Source organism: Cervus elaphus, chromosome 5, assembly GCF_910594005.1.
Source record: "Cervus elaphus chromosome 5, mCerEla1.1, whole genome shotgun sequence".
Classification (NCBI taxonomy): domain Eukaryota; kingdom Metazoa; phylum Chordata; class Mammalia; order Artiodactyla; family Cervidae; genus Cervus; species Cervus elaphus.
This window is the reverse complement of record NC_057819.1, coordinates 79339355-79362772: the sequence shown is the minus strand read 5'-3', so window position 1 is coordinate 79362772 and position 23418 is coordinate 79339355. Positions and strand designations below refer to the sequence as shown.

Genomic DNA, 23418 nt, shown 5'->3' with positions numbered 1-23418 from the left:
TTTATTGCAAAATTCAGACTTAAATTGAAGAAAGTAGGGAAAACCACTAGGCCATTCAGGTATGACCTAAATCAGATCCCTTAAGATTATACAGTGAACATGAGAAATAGATTCAAGGGACTAGATCTGATAGACAGAGTGCCTGATGAACTATGGATGGAGGTTTGTGACACTGTACAGGAGACAAAGATCAAGACTATCCCCAAGGAAAAGAAATGCAAAAAAGCAAAATGGTTGTCTGAGGAGGCCTTACAAATAGCTGTGAAAAGAAGAGAAGTGAAAAGCAAAGGAGAAAAGGAAAGATATACCCATTTGAATGCAGAGTTGTAAAGAACAGCAAGGAGAGATAAGAAAGCCTTCCTCAGTGATCAGTGCAAAGAAATAGAAGAGAACAACAGAATGGGAAAGACTAGAGATCTCTTCAAGAAAATTAAAGATACCAAGGGAACATTTCATGTAAAGATGGGCTCAATAAAGGACAGAAATGGTATGGACCTAACAGAAGCAGAAGCTATTAAGAAGAGGTGGCAAGAATACACAGAAGAACTATTCAAAAAAGATCTCTATAACCCAGACAACCACGATGGTGTGATCACTCACACTCACCTAGAGCCAGACATCCTGGAATGTGAAGTCATGTGGGCCTTAGAGAGCATCACTAGAAACAAAGCTAGTGGAGATGATGGAATTACAGTTGAGCTATTTCAAATCCTAAAAGATGATGCTGAGAAAGTGCTGCACTCAATATGCCAGAAAATTTGGAAAACTCAGCAGTGGCCACAGGACTGGAAAAGGTCAGTTTTCATTCCAATCCCTAAGAAAGGCAATCTCAAAGAATGCTCAAACTACCGCACAATTGCACTCATCTCACATGGTAGTAAAGTAATGCTCAAAATTCTCCAAGCAAGGCTTCAGCAATACGTGAACCAAGAACTCCCAGATGTTCAAGCTGGATTTAGAAAAGGCAGAGGAACCAGAGATCAAATTACTAATATCCACTGGATCATCGAAAAAGCAAGAGATTTCCAGGAAAACATCTATTTCTGCTTTATTGACTATGCCAAAGCCTTCGACTGTGTGGATCACAACAAACTGTGGAAAATTCTGAAAGAGATGGGAACACCAGACCACCCGACCTGCCTCTTAAGAAATCTGTATGCAGGTCAGGAAGCAACAGTTAGAACTGGACATGGAACAACAGACTGGTTCCAAATAGGAAAAAAGAGTACGTCAAGGCTGTATACTGTCACCCTGCTTATTTAACTTATATGCAGAGTACATCATGAGAAATGCTGGGCTGGAGGAAGCACAAGGTGGAATCAAAATTGCTGGGAGAAATATCAGTAACCTCAGATATGCAGATGGCACCACCCTTATGGCAGAAAGTGAAGAAGAACTAAAAAGCCTCTTGATGAAAAGAGGAAAGTGAAAAAGTTGGCTTAAAACTCAACATTCGGAAAACTAAGATTATGGCATCCAGTCCATCACTTCATGTCACATATATGGGGAAACAGTGGAAACAGTGCAAACTTTTATTTTTTTCTGCTTCAAAATCACTGCAGACAGTGACTGCAGCCATCAAATTAAATGCTTGCTCCTTGAAAGGAAAGTTATGACCAACCTAGACAGTATATTGAAAAGCAGAAACATTACTTTGTAATAAAGGTCCTTCTAGTCAAGGCTATGGTTTTCCCAATATTCATGTATGGATGTGAGAGTTGGAGCGCCGAAGAATTGATGCTTTTGAACTGTGGTGTTAGAGAAGACTCTTGAGAATCTCTTGGACTGCAAGGAGATCCAACCAGTCCATCCTTAAGCAAATCAATCCTGAATATTCATTGGAAGACCTGATGTTGAAGTTGAAACTCCAATACCTTGGCCACCTGATATGATGAACTGACTCAGTGGAAAAGACCCTGATGCTGGGAAAGACTGAAGGCAGGAGGAGAAGGGGACAACAGAGGATGAGATGGTTGGATGGCATCACTGACTCAATGGACATGAGTTTGAGTAAACTCTGGGTGTTGGTAACAGACAGGATGGCCTGATGTGCTGCAGTCCATGGGGTCACAAAGAGTCAGACATGACTGAGTGACTGAACCGAACTGAACTACCAGACTCACTCCCATAATATAAATTTTAAGATAACAGGATTAATCATAAGGTTTTCAAGAAGGAGAAGCTGTCCACAAACAGGATACATTGTTGTTATATAATCCTTAGTACAGAGTTGAGCTGAGTTGTTTTGTTGTGTAATCATCGCCTCTGGGCTTAAAGAAAAAATGTTTTAGGTGACTAAGGCTAAGGAATGTAGAAGAAGAAAAAAAAAATTTGCCCTTTTCTCCTCCTTGAGAATTCCAGACCCTTATCTCCTCTTTGAGAGCCCCAGATCCCTCTCTCCTCCTCGGGGACTCCAGACTTCTTATCAACCTATCTAGAAATTGAGTCTCTCTTTACTATTAGTTTATTCTCATTATTGAATATGGTTTATTGTTCATTCATTGAAGCAGCGGCTCTGACTTCCTGCTCTGAGGCAGTGCCTGCCAGGGCAACTACATAGGAGGCATTTGATGAGTATCTCCTGAGTAAATGGCAACCCACTCTAGTATTCTTGCCTGGAAAATCCCATGGACAGAGAATCCTGGCAGGCTACAGTCCATGGGGTCCAAAGAGTCAGACATGACTTAGCAAGTAAAACACTACCACATCCTAAGTAATTAACGAGAGTGTGTGAGCATGGTGGAGCAGAAATGACTATCTGACTCTAACCCATGTTCTTCCCACAATACCACTTGGAATAGCACATAGCGGCTTTGCATCAGTTTTGCTTAGTTTGGGGAAAGAGAAGATACTTCTAAATTGAAGCAAGCTTTATATTTTGGTACTGAGCTTATCAAAGTAGACTGGTTCATGTCTGGTTACTAGTTATGAGGTCTTATAGGGCTCACTTAACAACCCTGGTTGTTGGTCTAATACCATCTGTAAAGTAGGAAAAGAAGTCTATATCTGTCTATCATCTAGAATTCTGAAGAGGGATAAGTGAAAACGTATATGCAATAGCATTTTGCATATTAAAGTACCATGTAAAGATAAGTTATTACCATTACAACATGAGGAGGAAAAAAGGAAAGGTGAGAACAGGGAAGTTGAAAAAAGAAAAGAAAGTAAAAGAAAAGTTAAAAGAAAATGTAATGGTGTTGGACAGAATGGTTTCTAAGATTTTCTAAGTCTAAAATTCTCTGATTCAATAGAAAGAGAAAATAAAAATATTATCAAAATATTGTCTATCAAAGTAGCAAATTGTCCAAGAATAAAATTCAGTATTATTTGTATCTACTAAAACCACAATCTGTTTTGGTTTAAAATATACAGTTTTGTTACATTGCAAGCTCTTTCAAATGCCTCTACTCTTATCTTAGTCTTTTAAATTCATGTAAAAGTAGCTTTCTTAGAGTATCATTTAGATCATGATCACATCTCATTGTGGCTTCTTAGCTAATTGTACATAGCTATATGTGATCCAAACTCATAGCAGATTATTCTCTAGGGAGTACCAAGCTTGGTTCTACTGGATAAAGGCCACTGAAAAGTCTGAGAAGGGAGACTCTCTGATTCTTCCCAATCTACAAATTCCAAATAATAAATCCTTGATGAAGCAGCTGGTATGATTTGTATGTAAGCCATGATGAACTGCCATTATCATGATCAGGACATGCATCCACTGAACATCCGCCTTACTCAGCAAACATTTGGCAAGAACTTTGAACCTACTGCAGCAAACTCCAGCAATCCAACAATCCTTATTTGATTACCTGTCTCAGCTTCCCCTTATAGGTCTTACATTAACAAAAGTGGGGAGAGACAGTAAAATCAAGGGACTCATTACAGCAGGGTGGAAATCTTTTGATGATTATTAAGAAATAAGATGATTGATGTGGCTATTGATGGTTTGAAGTAAAGGTCTTAATGTAGACTTTCAAAAGTCAGGTGGCATAGTCTTTTTCACAGTATTGATTCTTCCTACCCAAGAACGTGGAATATCTCTCCATCTCTTTATATCATCTTTGATTTCTTTCATCAGTGTCTTATCATTTTCTGTGAATAGTTCTTTTGTCTCCTTAGGTGAGTTTATTCCTAGATATTTAATTCTTTTTGTTGCAATGGTGAATGGAATTTATTCCTTTATTTCTCTTTCTGATTTTTCATTATTAGTATATAGAAATGCAAGTGATTTCTGTGTATTGATTTTGTATCCTGGAATTTTGCTAAATTCACTGATTAGCTGTAGTAATTTTCTGATACTATCTTTAGAGTTTTCTACATGCAGTATCATGTCATCTGCAAGCATTGAGAGCTTTACTTCTTTTTTTCCAATCTGGATTCCTTTTCTTTCTTTTTCTTCTTTGCTTGCTTTAGCTAGGACTTCCAGAAGTATGCTAAATAATAGTAGCAAAAGTGAACATGCTTGTCTTGTTCCTGATCTTAGGGGGATGCTTTCAGTTTTTCATCATTGAGAATAACGCTTGCTGTAGGCTTAACATATATGGCCTTTACTGTGTTGAGGTAGGTTCCTTCTATGCCCATTTTTTGAAGAGTTTTAAACATAAATGAGTGCTGAATTTTGTCAAAGGCTTTTTCTGCACCTATTGAGATGATCATATAGTTTTTATCTTTCAATTTGTTAATATGGTGTATCACATTGATTGATTTGCATATATTGAAGAATCCTTGCATCCCTGGGATAAACCCAATTTGATCATGGTGTATGAATTTTTGATGTGTTGCTGAATTCTGTTTGCTAAAATTTTGTAGAGGATTTTTGCATCTACGTTCATCAGTGATATTGGCTTATAGTTCTCATTTTTTTGTGTGTTGTCTTTGTCTGGTTCTGGTATCAGAGTGATGGTGACCTCGTAGAATGAATTTGGAAGTGTTCCTTCCTCTGCAATTTTTTGAAAGAGTTTTAGAAGGATAGGCATTAGCTCTTCTCTAAATGTTTGATAGAATTCTCCTGTGAAGCCATTTGGTCCTGGGCTTTTGTTTTTTGGGAGATTTTTGATCACCATTTCAATTTCAGTGCTTGTAATTGGGTTGTTCATAATTTCTATTTCCTCCTGGTTCAGTCTTGGAAGATTGACCTTTTCTAAGAATCTGTCCATTGCTTCCATGTTATCCATTTTATTGTCACATAGTTGTTCACAATAGTCTCTTAAAATCTTTTGTATTTTTGCACTGTCTGCTATAACCTCTCCTTTTTCATTTCTGATTTTGTTGATTTTATTCTTCTGTCTTTTTTCTTGATGAATCTGGCTAAAGTTTTGTCAATTTTGTTTATCTTCTCAAAGGACCAGCTTTTAGTTTTATTAATCTTTACTATTGTTTTTCTCATTTCTTTTGCACTTATTTCTGCTTGGATCCCTATGATTTCTTTCCTTTTACTAATTTTGGGCTTTTTTGTTTGTTTGTTTGTTCTTCTTCCAGTTGTTTTAGGTGTAAATTTAGGTGGTCTATTCGATGTTTTTCTTATTTCTTGAAATAGGATTATATTGCTATAACCTTCCCTCTTAGGACTGCTTTTGCTGCATCCCATAGGTTTTGAGTTATTTTGTTTTTAATGTGATCCCTATCAAATTACCAAAGGTATTTTTCACAAAACTAGAACAAAAAAATTTCACAATTCATATGGAAACACAAAAGACCCCGAATAGCGAAGGCAGTCTTGAGAAAGAAGAATGGAGCTGGAGGAATCAGCCTTCCTGACTTCAGATTATTCTACAAAGTTCCAGTCATTAAGATAGTATGGTACTGGCACAAAGACAGAAATACAGTCCAGTGGAACAAGATAGAGAACCTAGAGATAAACCCATGCACCTATGGGTACCTTACATTTGACAAAGGAGGCAAGAATATACAACAGGGCAAAGATAACCTCTTCAATAAATGGTGCTGGAAAAACTGGACAGCTACGCATAAAAGAATGAAATTAGAACACTTCCTAACACCATACACAAAGATAAACTCAAAATGGATTAAAGATCTAAATGTAAGACCAGAAACTATAAAACTCTTAGAGGAAAATATAGGCAGGACTCTCGATGATATAAATCAAAGCAAGATCCTCTAGGACTCACCTCCTAGAGTAATGGAAATAAAAACAAAAGTAAACAAGTGGAACCTGATTATAAATTTAAAAGCTTTTTCACAGCAAAGGAAACTATAAGCAAGGTGAAAAGACAACCCTCAGAATGGGAGAAAATAATAGCAAATGAAACAACTGACAAAGGATTAATTTCCAAAATATACAAGCAGTTCATACAACTCAGTACCAGAAAAACAAACAACCCAGTGAAAAAGTGGGAAAAAGACCTAAACAGACATTTCTCCAAAGAAGACATACAGGTGGCTAACAAACACATGAAAAGATGCTCAGCATCACTCATTATTAGAGAAATGCAAATCAAAACTACAATGAGATATCACCTCACACTGGTCAGAATGGCCATCATTAAAAAGTACAAACAACAAATGCTGGAGAGGGTGTGGAGAAAAGGGAACACTCTTGCACTGTTGGTGGGAATGTAAATTGATACAGCCACTATGGAAGACAGTATGGAGATTCCTTAAGAAACTAGGAATAAAAGCACAATATGACCCAGCAATCCCACTCCTAGGCATAAATCCTGAGGAAACCAAAATTGAAAGAGAAACGTGTATCCCATTGTTCATTGCAGCACTATTTACAGTAGCTAGAACATGGTAGCAACCTCGATGTCCATTGACATATGAATGGATAAAGAAGGTGTGGTACATATACACAGTGGAATATTACTCGGCCATAAAAAGGAGCACATTTGAGTCAGTTCTAATGAGATGGATGAGCCTAGAACCTATTATACAGAGTGAAGTGAGTCAGAAAGAGAAAGATAAATACCATATTCTAATGCATGTATATGGAATCTAGAATAATGGTACCAAAGAATTTATTCACAGGGCAACAATGGAGAAACAGACATAGAGAATAGACTTATGAACCTGGGGAGAGGGGAGCAGAGGGTGAGATGAATGCAAAGAGTAACATGGAAACTTACATTGCCATATATAAAATAGATAGCCAATGGGAATTCTCTGTATGGCTCAGGAAACAAACAGTTGCTCTGTATCAACCCAGAAGGGTGGGATGGGGAGGCAGATGGGAGAGAGTTTTATAAGGGAGGGAATATATATGTATACCTATGGCTGATTCATGTTGAGGTTTGACAGAAAATAACAAAATTCTGTAAAGCAATTATCCATCAATAAAAAAATAAATAAATTTTTAAAAAGTTGGGTGGGTCGTTGAGATCCTCTGCTTCTCCCCCAGTATTAGTAAACTTTAAACAAGTCCACTCTGTGTATGCTATTTGGAGGAATTTATAAAGATGGCAAAGATGGCAAAAACCTGATTTGGAATTTTATAGATAATAGTCTGGAATGTTAACCAAGGTAAAGATTGCCAGAGGGGCCAGGCTCTTCTGTTTGCCCTCCAGCCAAGAGCCTGGAGACCAAAAGACATACCTACATGCATAGGTAAAATGACTCCAAGCAGGGAAGTGCATGGCTGTGCAAAAATGACTTAATGTTAACAACATACACGGTAGGTGAAACCACACAGACCCAGAAGACAGAAAAGGGCAAAGGTCTTTAGAAGAGATAAGTGCAGGCCTGGAGAGAGTATGGGACAAGCTGAATTCACTTTTGATTTGGAGTGGTATTGAGAAGGCAAGATTTGCTAACTGGAGATTAGAGGGAATTCTCTTCTAGGAAGAAAGCAAAGGATAGAAGTCAACTTGGAAAGAAAATGAGGCTCTAGAAAAATGGGTCAGGCAGCATATAATACTGGATGTGGACTAAGGCTGTAGGAAATGTTGTAGGCTTGCACCTGATACAACAGGGCCTCTTGATATTTACCACAAATGGAAATCATGGTGGCAAGGGAGAGTGGCCCTCCAACCTAGCTGCTGAAGCTCAAGGGCACACCTGTAGGACCACATGGCCTCCAACATCTGGAAGTTCTCTGGAGAGACGTAACTTACGTCAATGAACCATGACTGCTCTCATGCCCAGAACAGGTGGAAAAAAGACTTATATTATAGTTGATAAGGATAGGAAACATTCTGAATACCCATCCTCCCCCCGAGAGAGGCGGGCCTTGCTACATATCAATACACAATGGAAACAATACACAGTACAAAGCCAGACACTCTTGTCTCAGTTCAGGGGATGAAAGCTACAAAAACAGAGGAGCAAAAAGCCTTCTGGGGGAGGTGGGGGGAATGGTCAGTGCTGACTAGAGGGCAGAGGGAGGTGGATTAGTCATGGGAGATATACGACCTAGTTCCACATGCATAGCCCTCCTGACAGCAATTGCCCTCTTTCAGAGTCAGTGAAAGAGCACATGTATGGCACAAGTCTGGAGGTAGACAGCCAAGTCAGTCTTGAGAAATCAATTTAACTGTTTCACACATTCATTTCCATATAAGTAGAAAGGTGACAATCCTAGCACCTTGTACTAGGATTGATTTGAGGATTGAATAAGTCCATGTCTGCAAATCATTTAAACAATGCCTGGAGCCTAAGAAAGCATACAATGCATTAGCTATTACAGTCACTATTAGTATGAATAATTCTATAATCAACAGTGCCACAGGAAGGGCATCGATAGATCACAGCCTCTCTCTCATGAGCTTGACTGAGCTCTACTGTGTAGGAAGGAAGGGGTAGAGTGGGGGATGGCCAAAAAGCTAGTTAGAAGGTCATTGGGTTTCTTTACACACATTGTCCTGTACACCCATGCTCTGAAAAGTCCAGCCTCTTCTCTACCTGTATTCAAACTTAAGACACTCCATGCCACACAGACACCATGGGCATCAGCCAAGGAGAGGCAAGTGCATGGGGCTGAGAATCAGGTGCACCCATGTGTTAAGTCTACCATTAACCTCTTACAAACCACTTTCCCTGTCAGGCAGACCTGATGTGAGAATGAATTCAGTTGGCCTCTCCACCCACTAGGACCCAAAAGCAGCAAAGTCAGCTGGAGGCACCACCCCAGTGCTTGTCCCTCCTGGCTCCAGAAGACCTCTGGGGTCTGGACAGGCTGCAGCTTCCCAGTGTCCCCTGTATGCTGCCCCCCCAGCGGCCTCCAGCAGGCGAAACCCTACCCTGTTTAGCTGCCAGTAGATGGTAAGGCCCCTGGATTCCATCTGCCAATTCCAGCCTGACAGCCTGGGATTCTGAAGTTCCGCGCAAGCCTCCTGGAATTGCTCCTCAGAAAAACTCCTGGAAGAGGCCATTCTTCCACAGCCACAAGTCTTCTGCCTGCAAGGGAGGCCACACACAGCCTTAGTATGTGTTAAGGATCAGGGCAAGAGTGTGGCCAAGAGTGATTGGCAGGAACCAGAGAAGAGATAGGGTAGAAGATGGAACTTATCTATGCACTTGCTGGCAATGTAGCCTACTTTCCTAAGTTAAGAGTCATCTGGTTCTGTAAACAAGCTTCTTAACTTCACTTTCACTTTTCTCCCAGATTCCTTCTTCCCACTCACAAATTTCTCTGTGCACCCAAAGTTTATTTTTTTTCAAGGAACCATTAGAACAGGGATGAAAGAAAAAACTGGAAACATTAAAAGGACTGGTGATTATATGAAATCTATTCCATATTGTGGGTGCTCCAAAGAATCTAGAGCTGTGTTTCTCAAAGGAAGACTAATGGGGTCTTGAGTTAGCCCCAGAGAAGGCCACTCCTACTTTCAAAGCCTTGACCTTCTTTAGGAAACTGGGATAAATGTAAAACCCAGATCTGTCCATTTCTATGATCAGGGACAATGTGATCTACAGAATGTCTAACAACTAATAAATGTTGACACCAAAAGCATCTGCCACTACCATGAGGTAACTCCTATTATAGATTATCCCCACTTGAGATTTGAACCTTGGACGCTTTTCATTGATGTCTACAGTATTATCAGGTGAGCTGGGGATGGAGCAGTTGTTAGCTTAAAATGAACCCCGGCGTGAGACAAGCGACAACTCCAGAGGTGTTAGAAGTCAGGTCATGCCCAGTGTTGCTGGGGCTGTACCCGTCTCCATCTTTGATTTCAAAATGGCTTTCACAGTGAATTGCATCTGGTGAGTGGAACAAGAATTAGACTGGTGGAAACTGACCAATCTAACAAGCCAGGCGGACACAATCTCCAAGGTCTTGTTCACAGCAAGAATATCCAGAGTAGTAATTAGATAACTATAGCGAGAATCTTGACTAGTAAACTAGAGGTGTAATCTCATTTGGAAAAGGAGAGGGCATCAGGACTGCAGTTCTAGATTGCAGACTGGGTGCATGAAGGGGAAAAAGGTAGAAGAAATGAACTGCAACACAAATGTACACAAGTCCTCCTAGTAACCAATCTTGCTAGTACACCTCAGAACTAATTAGCAGCAAGCAGTGTGGGAGTCCCTCAGTCATCTAGGGTCATGAATTTAGGGTCAAGGGTAATATAATACCAACCTGGAATGGGAGTCATGATGCCTTATTCATCTTAATCAAGAAAAGGTAAGGGAGCTGAGCCTGTAATATCTGAAAAGGTAGCCTGAAAAGGTAAGGGAGCATCAGCAGAAGCAGCTGTGACCAGCTGGGAACTCAGAAGCAGTGCGAGCAAGGCTGGTGCTAAGGTAGCACTGAAAAAGCTATAATACCTGTTAACGTGTCCACAGTGAGTACCATAAGGCGCTCTGTCGATAACTGTCTAGACTAGAATCCACTAAAAATGACTCTTCCCACCATAAAGAATTTGTATATGACATTGACATACAGAAATAGAAGGAAGAGGAGACTGGAAAATAGCTCTTTGCCTTGAAGCAAAAATACAAGGTTCTGGGTTATTTCTTTCATGAGAGTCTATTTTATATCTTAATTTTCAGATTTTGCTTTCTCATGCATAAAAAAAAATCTGATAATGAGAAGATAAAGAGAAGGGAAGAAATGACCATGGAGGAAATTTTAGCTCCATATTAATGTAAGCATTTCCCAAGCTCTATTTTTCAGTTATTTGGGGGAAAACATTTTAAAAGATGCATCTACTTGCTTTTCCTTCTCAGAAAATTCAATTTTGAACACAAGATATTATTTTAATGGTAAAGACAGTGTATTCTATCCAAGATAACAGTGGAGGTTGATGTTAAAATTTATCAGCAAAATAGAATAAATATTTGTAGTACTAGGGTTAAAAGTCTGACAGGGAATTAAGCTGCACATCGGAGACCAACTCAGCAACCAACTTTTAAAAACAAATAATTTAATATTATATCTCCCAGATGACGATGTTTTTCTGTTTTCTTTATCCATTGGAAAGTGAACTCCAGGAGGGCAAGGAATTTCATATGTTTTATTTACTGCTGATGATTCAGCTGGTAAAGAACCCAACTGCAATGCAGGAGACACAGGAGACTTGAGTTTGGTCTCTGGGTCAGGAAGATCCTTTGGAGAAGGAAATGGCAACCCTCTCTGAATACCCTCTTTGCTTCTAGAACTTATGCCCAATACTGATATCATCTTCCATTTCACCTCCCTACCAGTCTCAACTGATTGTATACCATTTCTTAACACATTATTGACAAAAGACTTATTAATGCCACAGGTGTTAGTTTCTGAAAAAAAATTTCCAGTCAAAAATGTGTTAATTAATGGCCATTGCTTTCCCCAGGTTCCTATCTTAAACTTTATTCAGCTCAGTTCAGTTCAGTTCAGTTGCTCAGTCGTGTCCGACTCTTTGAGACCCCATGAACTGCAGCACGCCAGGCCTCCCTGTCCAGCACCAACTCCTGGAGTTTATTCAAACTCATGTCCATTGTGTCGGTGATGCCATCCAACCATCTCATCCTCTGTCATCCCCTTTTCCTCCTGCCCTCAATCTTTCCCAGTCATCCTTTATTCTTTTATCTTAAAACTCATATGATTCATGAAGTCCTCTAAATGCATTATATTATACATACTAAATACATTAAATTACTATTAAAGGTTTTATGTATAATATAAAATATTTAAATATGCTCCTTTCACCTCTCACTTACAAACTAAGATTGCTGTTATTTAGTTTTTATGATTTCTCACCTAGACCTTGCCAAAATCTTGCTAGCTCAAGGATAGCAAAAGTTCAGCTTATGCCTTCTGTCACTTTCCCTACTTTCCCGTCTTACACTAAAGACAAGTTTGTTTCCTTGTTACTGGAGACGTTCCTGCTGAGTCCAGATGCAATTCTGAAGCCCTTCTCAAAGCAGCAGTCCATAGAGACCGCACTAGACTTGATAAACAAGCGGAATCCCACCTGTCCTGTCCTCTCTGTCCTTCACCAGATGGTATGCAGATAATATAGACTGTCCCAGCATCTGGCCCTGGCTGCAGGGACTGAGGGTAGACGGCAGTATGGTTCAGCAGGCCAGGAGAGAAACTACAGGCAGGGGTGGTGTTACCTCAGAATGCTGTTACTGCTTGTATTCTGCTTAAAGCTCATGGTCTCCCCCTGGATTGTACCTGTGAAGCATCTTACGTTTCACTCCCTGTCTGAGTGGAAGGAAACTTCCCTACAGGTTGGGTGACAGTGGCGGTCTCACTATGACATGAGTGTGCTGGCTGAGTCTACAGCACGATGCTGTTGATCTCCTCCGGACTTTCATGAAAAATTGACATAAGAATACCTGGCTTATTCTTGATAGTCTTAGCTGCAGGAGTCTGTATTGCATTTGTGGTGTTTTCTTATAGTGCACCTCAACACAGCTGACTCCAGAGATATCAAGAAAGAGGGGTGGACGTTGATTATAAAAGTCCTGCAGGGTGTGTAGTGGTAGTGTGTATGCCCAGGTCACTCAAGATGGTTGTTCTCTTGCTCTTTGCACATGCCCTACTTGAGAGTCCATGCTTTATTTGTACCCTACTCATAAGATTTGCTTTCCCCCTTGCCCCAAAAATGCAGCACTACAGGAAATCTGATGCTGTCACTTCCATGTTTAAAAGTCTATGAGGATCTCTTGCTTACAAAAGAAGGTGACAGCTCACTAGCTGAGTATATGAGGCCTTATACAATCCAATTCGAATGGAAAAGTTCAGACTAGACTGTTCTTACTGACACAAGTCTTCTAGTTGTTCATGGCAACACATCCTATTTCTACAACCTGAAGATCTTTTATGTTTCTTTTGTTTATGTCCTTACTTTTTCTAAAACTCCCTTCCTCATTGATCACAAGCTTGTTGAACTCCTATAGATTCTTAATCTTTCTTAAATTTCTCTAAACAGAATGTTGATTCTTGCTCTGAATCTCCAAGAAATTCTTTTCAACCTTTAATATAGAATACAGGGCTTTTCATTATTATGTTTTTAATTATTTACATACATGGCTAGAAGATCATTCCAAGTAACAACTGTGTCCTCATTCAAGGTGAAAATGTCTGGCGGGTGTCCAGTTAATATATCTTAAAATGATACATTCAGTAGGCTATCCTCTTTTATCTTTGTGAAGGGTGAAAACGGTGTTTGTTTATCTCTTTACTCATTTATTTTACAAATACATTGTATATATATGATAAATATCTATATATAAATACTATGTGTTAGTCATGAGCAACATCCATGACAGAAATCTGCAGTTTCAGCCAAAACCTCACACTGTATCTAAAGCAACAGAAACTAAGTGAGAACCACTTTAAGTGGCCTTTGTGCAAACATTTCAGTCTGCTGTGCTCCTTCCATGGGTGAAGGAACAGAAAATAAAGTATTTGGCTCTCAAGGAGTATGGCACAACTCTTGGCTCACGTTGATAAATATTGATCTTATATAAATTCCTCAGGAGAGGCAGTTGATGGTTCTCTGAGCAACACACACTAAGTCCCCACTCCCTTTTATGCAAAGACATAAATCATTTGTGAATAGAGCCCAACATTCTGTGAATAAGTCCAAGATGACTGATACTCAAAGGTTTTTCTCACTTGAGTGCAAGCCTAAATTTAAGCAAGCAGTCAGACTACATGAAGTTACAATGCCCTTTTGTTCACTCTAACTTGAGGGCTGCATAATACATTTGCAAGGGTAAACATCATATGCTTCCAAGTAAACACATTAAGTGTGACTACACATCTGTGCCTTTAATAAAACTGAAGGCAAGGGGACAGCTCTTTAAAGATCTCATGTCACGATCACTCAATTTTAAGTTTCAGTTGCTGATGTGACATGGATTGTTAGTGTATGTCTGTGTGTGAAATTGTGCAGAACTCCTTCTCTTTGACTACAGTTGAGTCACACCTTGGGTTTCATCTGGAAAGTGTGAATAGCACAATAAGGAGTCTGTGTATGGTGAGGAGTTACTGAGATTAAAAACCAAAGGGCAGCAAACACTGGTTTTCAGGGCTCTAGGGGTGAGATTCCTAGAGGATTGTTTAACCTCTGTGGACTTAACCACAGAAGGGACAGGAGTAAAATGAAGAGAGACTGACAAACAGCTTGTGGTCACTTGGCGGGAGCTGGAATTTGTCATTCAAGCTTACACAGAGGGTCAAGATGCTGACTTCTTGGGAGAAATAAAAGAATACAAATTACACTTCTTAGTACCCTTATTTATGTGACTTTCCTCAATGTGGGAATGTTTTTTGCTCTTCTATTAAAACTTTTCACATTCTCTGTATTTTGTCAGTTTTGTTCATAGTTTAAAAGGCATATAACCTGTGACAGAAGAAATCCTACTTTTAGGAATTGATAGAAAAATCTTTAATGAGGGCTCATATAAATATATATATATATATATATATACACACACATTAACACACACACACACACACACACACACACATATTGTTGTTATTCAATCACTAAGTCATGTCCAACTCTTTGCAACCCCATGACTTACAGCCTGCTATGCTTCCCTGTCCTTCACTGTCTAGCGTGCACGTCTCCTCTTGCCTGTGTATACATATGTATATACAGACACAAGAGAATTATTGCAGAAATATTTAAAGCAGAAGAAACCACCTAAAAGCCCACAACACGAGAGTGATTAAACAAATTATAGAACATACCTAAAGAAATGAAATGCAGCAGTTAGAAGTGCAGTAGGTAAGTATAAGACTGAAGGCAGGAGAAGGGGTTGACAGAGGATGAGATGGTTGGATGGCATCACCAACTCAATGGACATGAGTTTGAGTAAATTCTGGGAGTTGGTGGTGGACAGGAAGGCCTGGCGTGCTGCAGTCCATGGAGTCTCAAAGAGTTGGACGAGAATGAGTGACTGAACTGAACTGAAAGTGATAGAAAATTTTACCTCTTCTGACACCATATTTGTGAACCAAATCATCTAACAACACATTAAAGATATGAGTTTCTAAGAATTTTATTTTTCAAAGGGTAAAGGAAGAAGAAAGCTTGAATGGATATTAACTGCTTAATTCAGATTTGTAAAGAAGGAAATGATGGTTATGTGCCTGGTGTATAAGTTCAGAAAGTAGCAGAAGTTTGGTAGATGCATTTTAAATATGCTAAGTGATTATGTACATAATTTTACTTATTTTTCAAACAGCTTAGACTGTTAATATTATCCCATTTTAGGGATGCAGAAAATCGAGGCTCAGAGACATTAAGTGATTTGTCAAGGGGCAGAGAGCCAGTTCATGCTAGGTTCTTAGTTTGAGTCATAGTCCATCTTTACTTTGAGTGTTCTTTACGTTATGTAACAATCTTACCAGGAATCCCGGGAGACAGAGGCTGTAGTACCCTGAAGTTCATAAAAAGCAAGTAAAGCTATCTAAGGAGTTTCAAAAAGGGATATGCACAATTCCATGGCTTGCGAAAGAAAAGTAAAATTTATCCCAAAACTTTATTATGAAAAATTTCAAATATATATAAAAGGAGAAAGAAATATGGGGCTTCCTTGGTGGCTCAGCAATAGAGAATCCTTCTGCCAGTGCAAGAGATATAGGTTCCCCACGGGATGGGGAGGAGCCCCTGGATAAGGAGATGGGAAAGCCACTCCAGTATTCTCATCTGGGAAATCCCATGGACAGAGGAGCCTGGCAGGCTACAGTTCAAGGAGTTACAGAGGCAGACATGACTGAGGGATTAAACAAAAAGAAAGAAATATACAGTGAACAACCCAACTATCCACCACATAAATTCTACAGTTAACGTTGCACTGTTTTTGCTTTATCAAGATTGGTACTTTAAAAAAAGTAAAATTCTGAATATAAAAAACTTAGAAATTATAGTATTATCTAACAAACAGTTCTAAAACTGTGAATAATAAGCTTAAGTTTCATGAGGTCAAGAATTACGTTTGTTTGTTGATCTCTGTGTATTCAATGTCCAGCTTGGCTCTTGGCACAGAGTTGACCCTTGATACACCTTTATTGAATAAATGGATGACATAATCCCAGTGAGTAAAAAATGGGCTTTACATCTAAAAAAGCTAATATAGTATGCCTTTTGATAAGTTAATGAGAGGAAAAAATGTCATATAGATTAAAGAAATAGCAGTTCACCAGGGATCAATATATCAGAGGATTGACAGTTTAGTAAAGACAGGAATAAACACCTGATGAGAAGAAGTGATTCATTTGAAAAGACCCTGATGCTGGGAAAGATTGAATGTGGGAGAAGGGGATGACAGAGGATGAGATGGTTGGATGGCAACACTGACTCAAGGGACATGAGTTTGAGTAAACTCTGGGAGTTGGTGATGGACAGGGAGGCCTGGCGTGCTGCAGTCCATGGGGTCACAAAGAGTCGGACACAAATGAGCAACTGAACTGAACCGAACTGAAGTCTTTTTGCATAGACTGACATTCTTCAAAAGGGTGTGAGAGGTTAAAACTAACATGGTACAACTCAGTAGAGACTAGTGTGAAGTCTTTCATTCTGAAGTAAAGGAGTGTGCTATTGCTTGGCAGACTTTAATGTTTAAAATATGGACAAGGAATAGCACACTCCTCTACTAACTTGATTATTATGGGCTAGTTGTATAAATATATGGTTAAAAAAGATAAATCAGAATTAGCACTAACAGAAAAATAGAGTATGAGGAAGAATAGTCCCACTGTACTCTATTCCTCTCACGTTGGCAGCCATATAGTGCTATTGAATGAACTCTAACGTATCTACTGGAATAGAGAAGGGAGTTTTGGTATTAAAACATAACAAAATTATTGGAGATAGAGTCATTAGAGAAACGATAATTTTAGACATCAGAAGTGAGAATATGGGATGATGTGGTAAAGATCTTCAAATACTTGAAGGGCCAATGGAAAGTGAGGTAGAGATAATAGTTTCAAGATGGGAGCTAAGTTGACTACCTGTACATATACATATGTGTATGTAAAATATAAATATAGTCATATTTTATATTTTTATACAGACATAACTATATACAGAAGTTTTTCAACATAAGAATTGTTATCCTTTGTGGTCCAGAAACAGACAACAAATGGATGAAAGCTTGCAGAGAAAGCTAGAGGTCAGGACTCTTTAAAGAAGTCAGTTGTAAAAATGGAGCAACATAGATGATCCACATTCAGAGGTTGTCTATCTCAGTGTATCTTATGAGAATAGGAAAGTAGCCAGGTCAATTAACCACCACTGACAGTGCACACACATACAACAGGGGTAGAGGACTCTGTCTTAAGATAAGAGTGACCATGGGAGCTTCAGGCAGACAGACTGTGGTTCATCAGTCTGGGGATGTGAGAGATGGTCCCTGGGGGTCTTGTTAATGGCACCATGAGCCCGCCCCATCCCAGTGGAAGCCAGGAGACAGTGAGCCTCAGCAGTAGCTCCCACATCTCCTCTAAGGAAGCAGAGAGTTGAAACAGAATCTCAATGGCAAAAGTGAACACCAAATGAGGAAACATCAAACATCCATTAAACGTCTACAGTGTGACGTAGATTTACTTTCAGCATCTATGGGGGGGATAAATTAGAAGACTAAGACTGACACATACACACTCCTATATATAAATTACGCAGCTAATAAGGACCTACTGTATAGCACAGAGAACGTTTCTCAGTACAGTGGCGTATATGGGAAAAGAATCTAAAAAAGAGTGTGTGCATGTATAACTGATTCACTTTGTTGTACACCTGAAACTAACACATTAAAAATCAACCAAACTCAATTAAAATAAAAAATATACTAAAGTAAGATCCCCATGCTTAAATTCCAAAATAAGTCTACAGCATACAAAATAAATTTAATAACGAGATCTTATACCCCAAAAAGTAGAGTTAACAGAACAATTAGAACTAGGTTTGTGGAACAGAATTGATATGTTCTTTATTATTTCTGAGAGCAAAACTAAGGCCAGTAGAGATATCTACCGTCTATCTACATCTACTTAGACATTTACTGACCTAGATACCAGGGAATCTATAATCACTGGACCTGGTATATACTAGCCCTGTAATAAATATTTGATGAATATATTTAAGCAGCATTGGGGCAAATATATATTCATCTTATTTACCAAGAAAATGACAGACATGGTGTTCATTGGATTTTCATTCTAGTAGGGAAGCCAGCTAAGCAATAAATATGTAATATACAAGTAAGTAGCAATAATTTTCCATAAGGAAAAATGAAGATGAGCAAGAATAGAGAGGATAATGGGGGATCAGTTTTGCTGGCCTCCTTGGTTCAGGAGGCAAGAGACTACTCTAAACAGGGAGACACTTGAGCAGAGACCTGACTGAAGTGAGTCGCCTATCACTGAGTAGCCAGAATTTATTGACTATAAACAACATTTCTTATCTCGGAGTTTCAGTGCGTCTGGAGTCTGGGTGTGGTTGAGCTGGTCCTGGTGTCTGGCTCAGCATCTCTCAAGGCTGCAGTCAGGGGTCCTCTGGGACCACAGTCCTTGCAAAGCCAGACAGCACAGAGACGGATTCTCTTCAGTCTCACTCAGAAGACTGCTGGCAGGACGCAGTTCCCCCCAGCCTGTTGGGCAGAGGGTCTCAGCTCCTGACTGGCTGCCGGTCAAAAGACCACCCTCGGTTCTTTGTCACATCCCTCTCCAAATCACAAATGGTGATTTGCTTCATCAGAGCAAGTGAGAAGCTCCAGAGAGAGAAAATGAGCAAGAAGGACATCACAGTTTTTCATGGTCTAATCTCTGGATGACATCCCATCACTGTTGCTTTTCTTTACACCAATTCTAGCATGGTCTGCTCTTAACAAGCAAGTCGCTAGGTCCAGCACAGACAAGAGGGGTGGGGGGTGGAATATGGTGAATGTGATCCTGACTGTGCCTGGGGAGCTGTGGCGTAGGTTCTCCTAGAGCCCTGGGACATTCAGAGAGTGCAGGGCCTAACTCCTCCTGGAGAATAAACACGCTTAAATTGCTGAGTCCTTCTTCCTAGTTATCTGGGAGAGTTAATCCCAGCTCAGAACTGCCAACTGAACTTTTCCCTGGCCAAGCTTCTCTACTTTGAAGACCTCCTGCAGGCCGTCTCACCCCGTGATGTCAGGAGGGGTGTGCCCATCAGTCCTCCCCTCTCATGAGATGCAAGTGCTCTGACTTTGCATCAGGAAACATCTGGTTGACCTCCTAGTCCTCCAGCGGGTTGCTGGGTGTTTCATAAATTAGTGGAATATAATCGGATGGGAAGACATGGAGCTTTAGTGATTATTCAACCCTACCAGGGAGAAGGCAATGGCACCCCACTCCAGTACTCTTGCCTGGAAAATCCCATGGATGGAGGAGCCTGGCAGGCTGCGAAGAGTCGGACACGACTGAGTGACTTCACTTTCACTTTTCACTTTCATGCATTGGAGAAGGAAATGGCAACCCACTCAAGTGTTCTTGCCTGGAGAATCCCAGGGATGGGGGAGCCTGGTGGGCTGCCGTCTGTGGGGTCGCACAGAGTCGGACACGACTGCAATGACTTAGCAGCAGCAGCAGCAGCATGTTATAAACCAAAATGAGACATGAGAAAACAGCCTCCTTGCACTCCTCTCCAGGGAGCTGGCACCTTAGTTGCACATTCACATTTCCTAGCTTGTGATGGAAAACAAATACTGTTTACAAGAGCTTGAAGTAGCTGGAAGCCAACAGGAGCTCTTCTTTGGATGCTTTCAGCAATCCAACAATTACTCAACACCGACCTGAAATTAGGCTCCTAAGAAAGAGTTTATTCACTCTCCCTGGGAAAATGAAACTCCGTGTTCATTGGTAAGCAGAAACCAGGACCACTTAGAAACAGATCTGGCCCCTCCCAAGCTTTCGACATAGAAGAAAAGTTGCTGTGTATCCTTCAATGAGCTCTAAGTACCATTTTTGGCGTGCTTGGTTTTCATTGGCTTCTTCTCAGTTTATGAACCACTAGAGAGGAATCAAGTGAAATAGGTAGGAGAAAATGGGTTTGATAACTGCTCCCCACCCCCACCAACCTCCATACCTGCCCCTGAGGGAATCAGATTTTCTTAACTTCCAGCATCCTGGCCTGCAAATGAAAAACTTCTTTTCTTGAAATGTTTTGCCTCTCTCCTCCCCCATTTACACCAGTGATGACTTCTAATGTGTCAACTTTTAGACAGTCATTATACGTCCTCCAAAGGTGTTCAAACAGAATGCAGAATCATTTTTTTTTATTTTTAATCAATAAAACTAAGCAAAAAATAACTAAAAGGCAAAAAAATATATATATATTTGTTAAAAATTCTAAAAGTTTATTTGTTCTAAGATCTCACTCTTTTGTTAAGAAATAAGTGGAATGTGAGATAAAGTGCATATTGTTATATCCATCTTTCTGCCATAAGGTCAGATTGAGATCCTAGGGCTTTAGCGTGTTGTTCCACTTTTGATTCATTCATTCATTCAGCAGAGAGTTGAAAATTGTGTGTGTTCTATATATTGAGTGTATAGCTGGGAACAAGATAAAGTTCCCTGCTCTATTACAGGCTTTATACTTAACAGATGTGTTAGGATGAAACATTCTAATGAGTGAAATGTTCAGAGTGTGCTTGGCATTTTGAAAGTGGTAAGTAAACCTTCACTATTATTACTTAACTTCTGTGCTTTGACTGAATCTAGTTCTTTTACTTCCCCAAATTTTAAAGGAAATTCTCTCTGTGTTTTGACTAATCTTCATCCAAATTCAACTTTATCACAGGGATTTGACTCCACACAATTATGTAGACTAGGAAGTCCCCCCAAAATTGTGGAAATCCTTGCTGCACAGGCTTCCTCTAGTTGTGGTGAGTGAGTTTACACTTCATTGCAGTTCATGTGGGCTTCTTATTGCAGTGGCTTATCTTGCTATGGGTTTGCCTGATGACTCTGTGGATAAAGAACCCGCCTGCAACACAGGAGACACAGAAGATATGAGTTGAATCCCTGCATCTGGAAGATCCCCTGTAGGAAGAAATGACCACCCACACCAGGATTCTTGCCAGTAAAATGCCACAGATAGAGGAGCCTGGTGGGCTACAGTCCACAGTGTCTCAGTGAGTCGGACATGACTGAGACACTCAGCACACATGTTTTTGTTGCAGGGCATGAACTTGAGAGCACAGAGGCTTCAGTAGTCATGGTGCACATGCCCTGTTGAGCAGAGGCATGGGGAATCTTCCTGGAACAGGGATAAAACCCACGTCCCCTGTGTTGTCAGGCAGATTCTTAAACACTGGACCACCAGGGAAGTCCAGCTTGTTATCTTTCTTGCTATGGATTCTGTGATAGAGATAATATGAAGTTATACGACTTTCAACAAACACAGGTAAAATAAAAGTACTTAATGCTGAAAAATATAAAAATATGCTTATTTTAATTAAACTAAGCTAAAACTAGCTTTATTTGACAAGTGGACACAAAGCTTTATGGTGAATCTTGCTTTTCTTTTAGTGATAGAGCACGTGCCACACACCACGACTTAGATTGTCATACTCCTTTATGTGTACTTTTCAAAATGATCCTCCATTGAAAGGGGAAACTTAGGGATGCAGAAAACTTTGGAATTATTTTTGACCCAGCCCTCAAGAGACCTTAGAGCAATGATTTTACTGCCTTAAATTATGTAGACTATCAGAGATTGTGGTAGAGCTGCTTATCAAAAATGAGAACATTTTATTTAACATTTTTGGTCTGAAGGTGTTGACTGAAAAAAAATACAGAGCATGAGAGGTGTGAGTTAAGTTTTCTTTGGGGCAAAATGAAGACTGTAGCCCTGGAGAAAGTTACTCAAATCACTGTGAGGAACTGCTCTGAAGAGCTTGTGGAAGGGGAGGTCAGTATGCATGTGATTTTAGTGAAGGAGGGTACATGTGATCAAGCACACATGTTGGCAGAAGGTTCCTGTCAGTTACGAAAATGTTACTATTAGTCATGAGGAGCAGATGTGTCTGTTGAAGACTTCAGTGATTGTCTAGATAGGAGAGGATGAAAGAAATTGGTCTGATGAAATCTTCTGCCGAGAATATCTGGATATCCGAAGGCCTGTTCTGCCAGAATTTCTCAGTAAAAAAGAGTGCCTTATTCCTGACCTCTGCCCTGAACTCCTTTCAGGGTGAGCGGAAGGTCACCAACTGCAGTGGCTAGTGACATCATACTCGTAGTGACAGGTTGCAAGTGCCAAGGTTTAGTTGGCAGTGCCCTCTCATGGTCACAAATTGGACCATAGCCTAGGAGGCATTTCCTGATTATTTTGTGTCTGAGTGCTAGGATTGCTTGTTCCTAGGTCAGGCCAAGGTTTCACTCTTAGGCCTCTCAGTGTGCTGTTGCTGCACTAGGCCCTATCAACCACTTAGTCTCAGGACCACCTGTCTCACTAGTGCATTACAGTCTAGAAAATGACTCCCTCTGGTTGCTTCTTCCCATATTTAAAGTTACACTATTACTATTATTGTTCTTATATAGAACTATATGTCTCATCAACTGCTTCAAGTCGCCTAATCATTGTTTTATCAGAGTACAAAATAGGCAGAATATAAGTAATAGAGTTAGTAGTATCTGTAAGGTTATAAGTAAGAACTCAAGATAAGAACTTCCATTAGGTGCCATCCAGTATATCCACAGGTCATCTGACTTGAATATATTCAGTACCATTCCTTATCTTTGAAGGAAATGATATCTTGGCATTGTTCATAAAGCACCCAGTCACATTCCTTCATGCTATTAAGCTGGTCATATTTACTATTGTTTAACTGTTCTCAGCATAAAGAGGAGGGTCTTTTATATTTATGACAATGATCAGAGCAGCTATGATTGACTGGCCAAATGAGAGAATCTCATTCAATATCAATGTCAAAAGAACTATAGCTTCTTCCTTCTAGAATAATTTCCTAAAGGTCATCCATTAACAGCCTTGAGTGAAGAAGCCCACTCAAGTTAATCTAGAAGTACTGGAAATAAGTAATTGGCCA

The 23418-nt window shown here is 39.8% G+C and overlaps 1 protein-coding gene across 1 annotated transcript in view; it reads right to left on the bottom strand.

The window, feature by feature from the left end:
• LOC122693186 (phosphatidylcholine transfer protein-like) overlaps positions 1-23418 on the bottom strand; it is a 62370-nt gene that overhangs the window by 28783 nt on the left and 10169 nt on the right. Inside the window, exons 3-4 of the mRNA XM_043900756.1 lie at positions 10116-10161; positions 9198-9354 (exon numbers count right to left, since the gene is read on the bottom strand). Of these exons, the coding sequence (XP_043756691.1) occupies positions 9198-9354; positions 10116-10161 (203 nt within the window). The remainder of the gene's footprint in view (positions 1-9197; positions 9355-10115; positions 10162-23418) is intronic.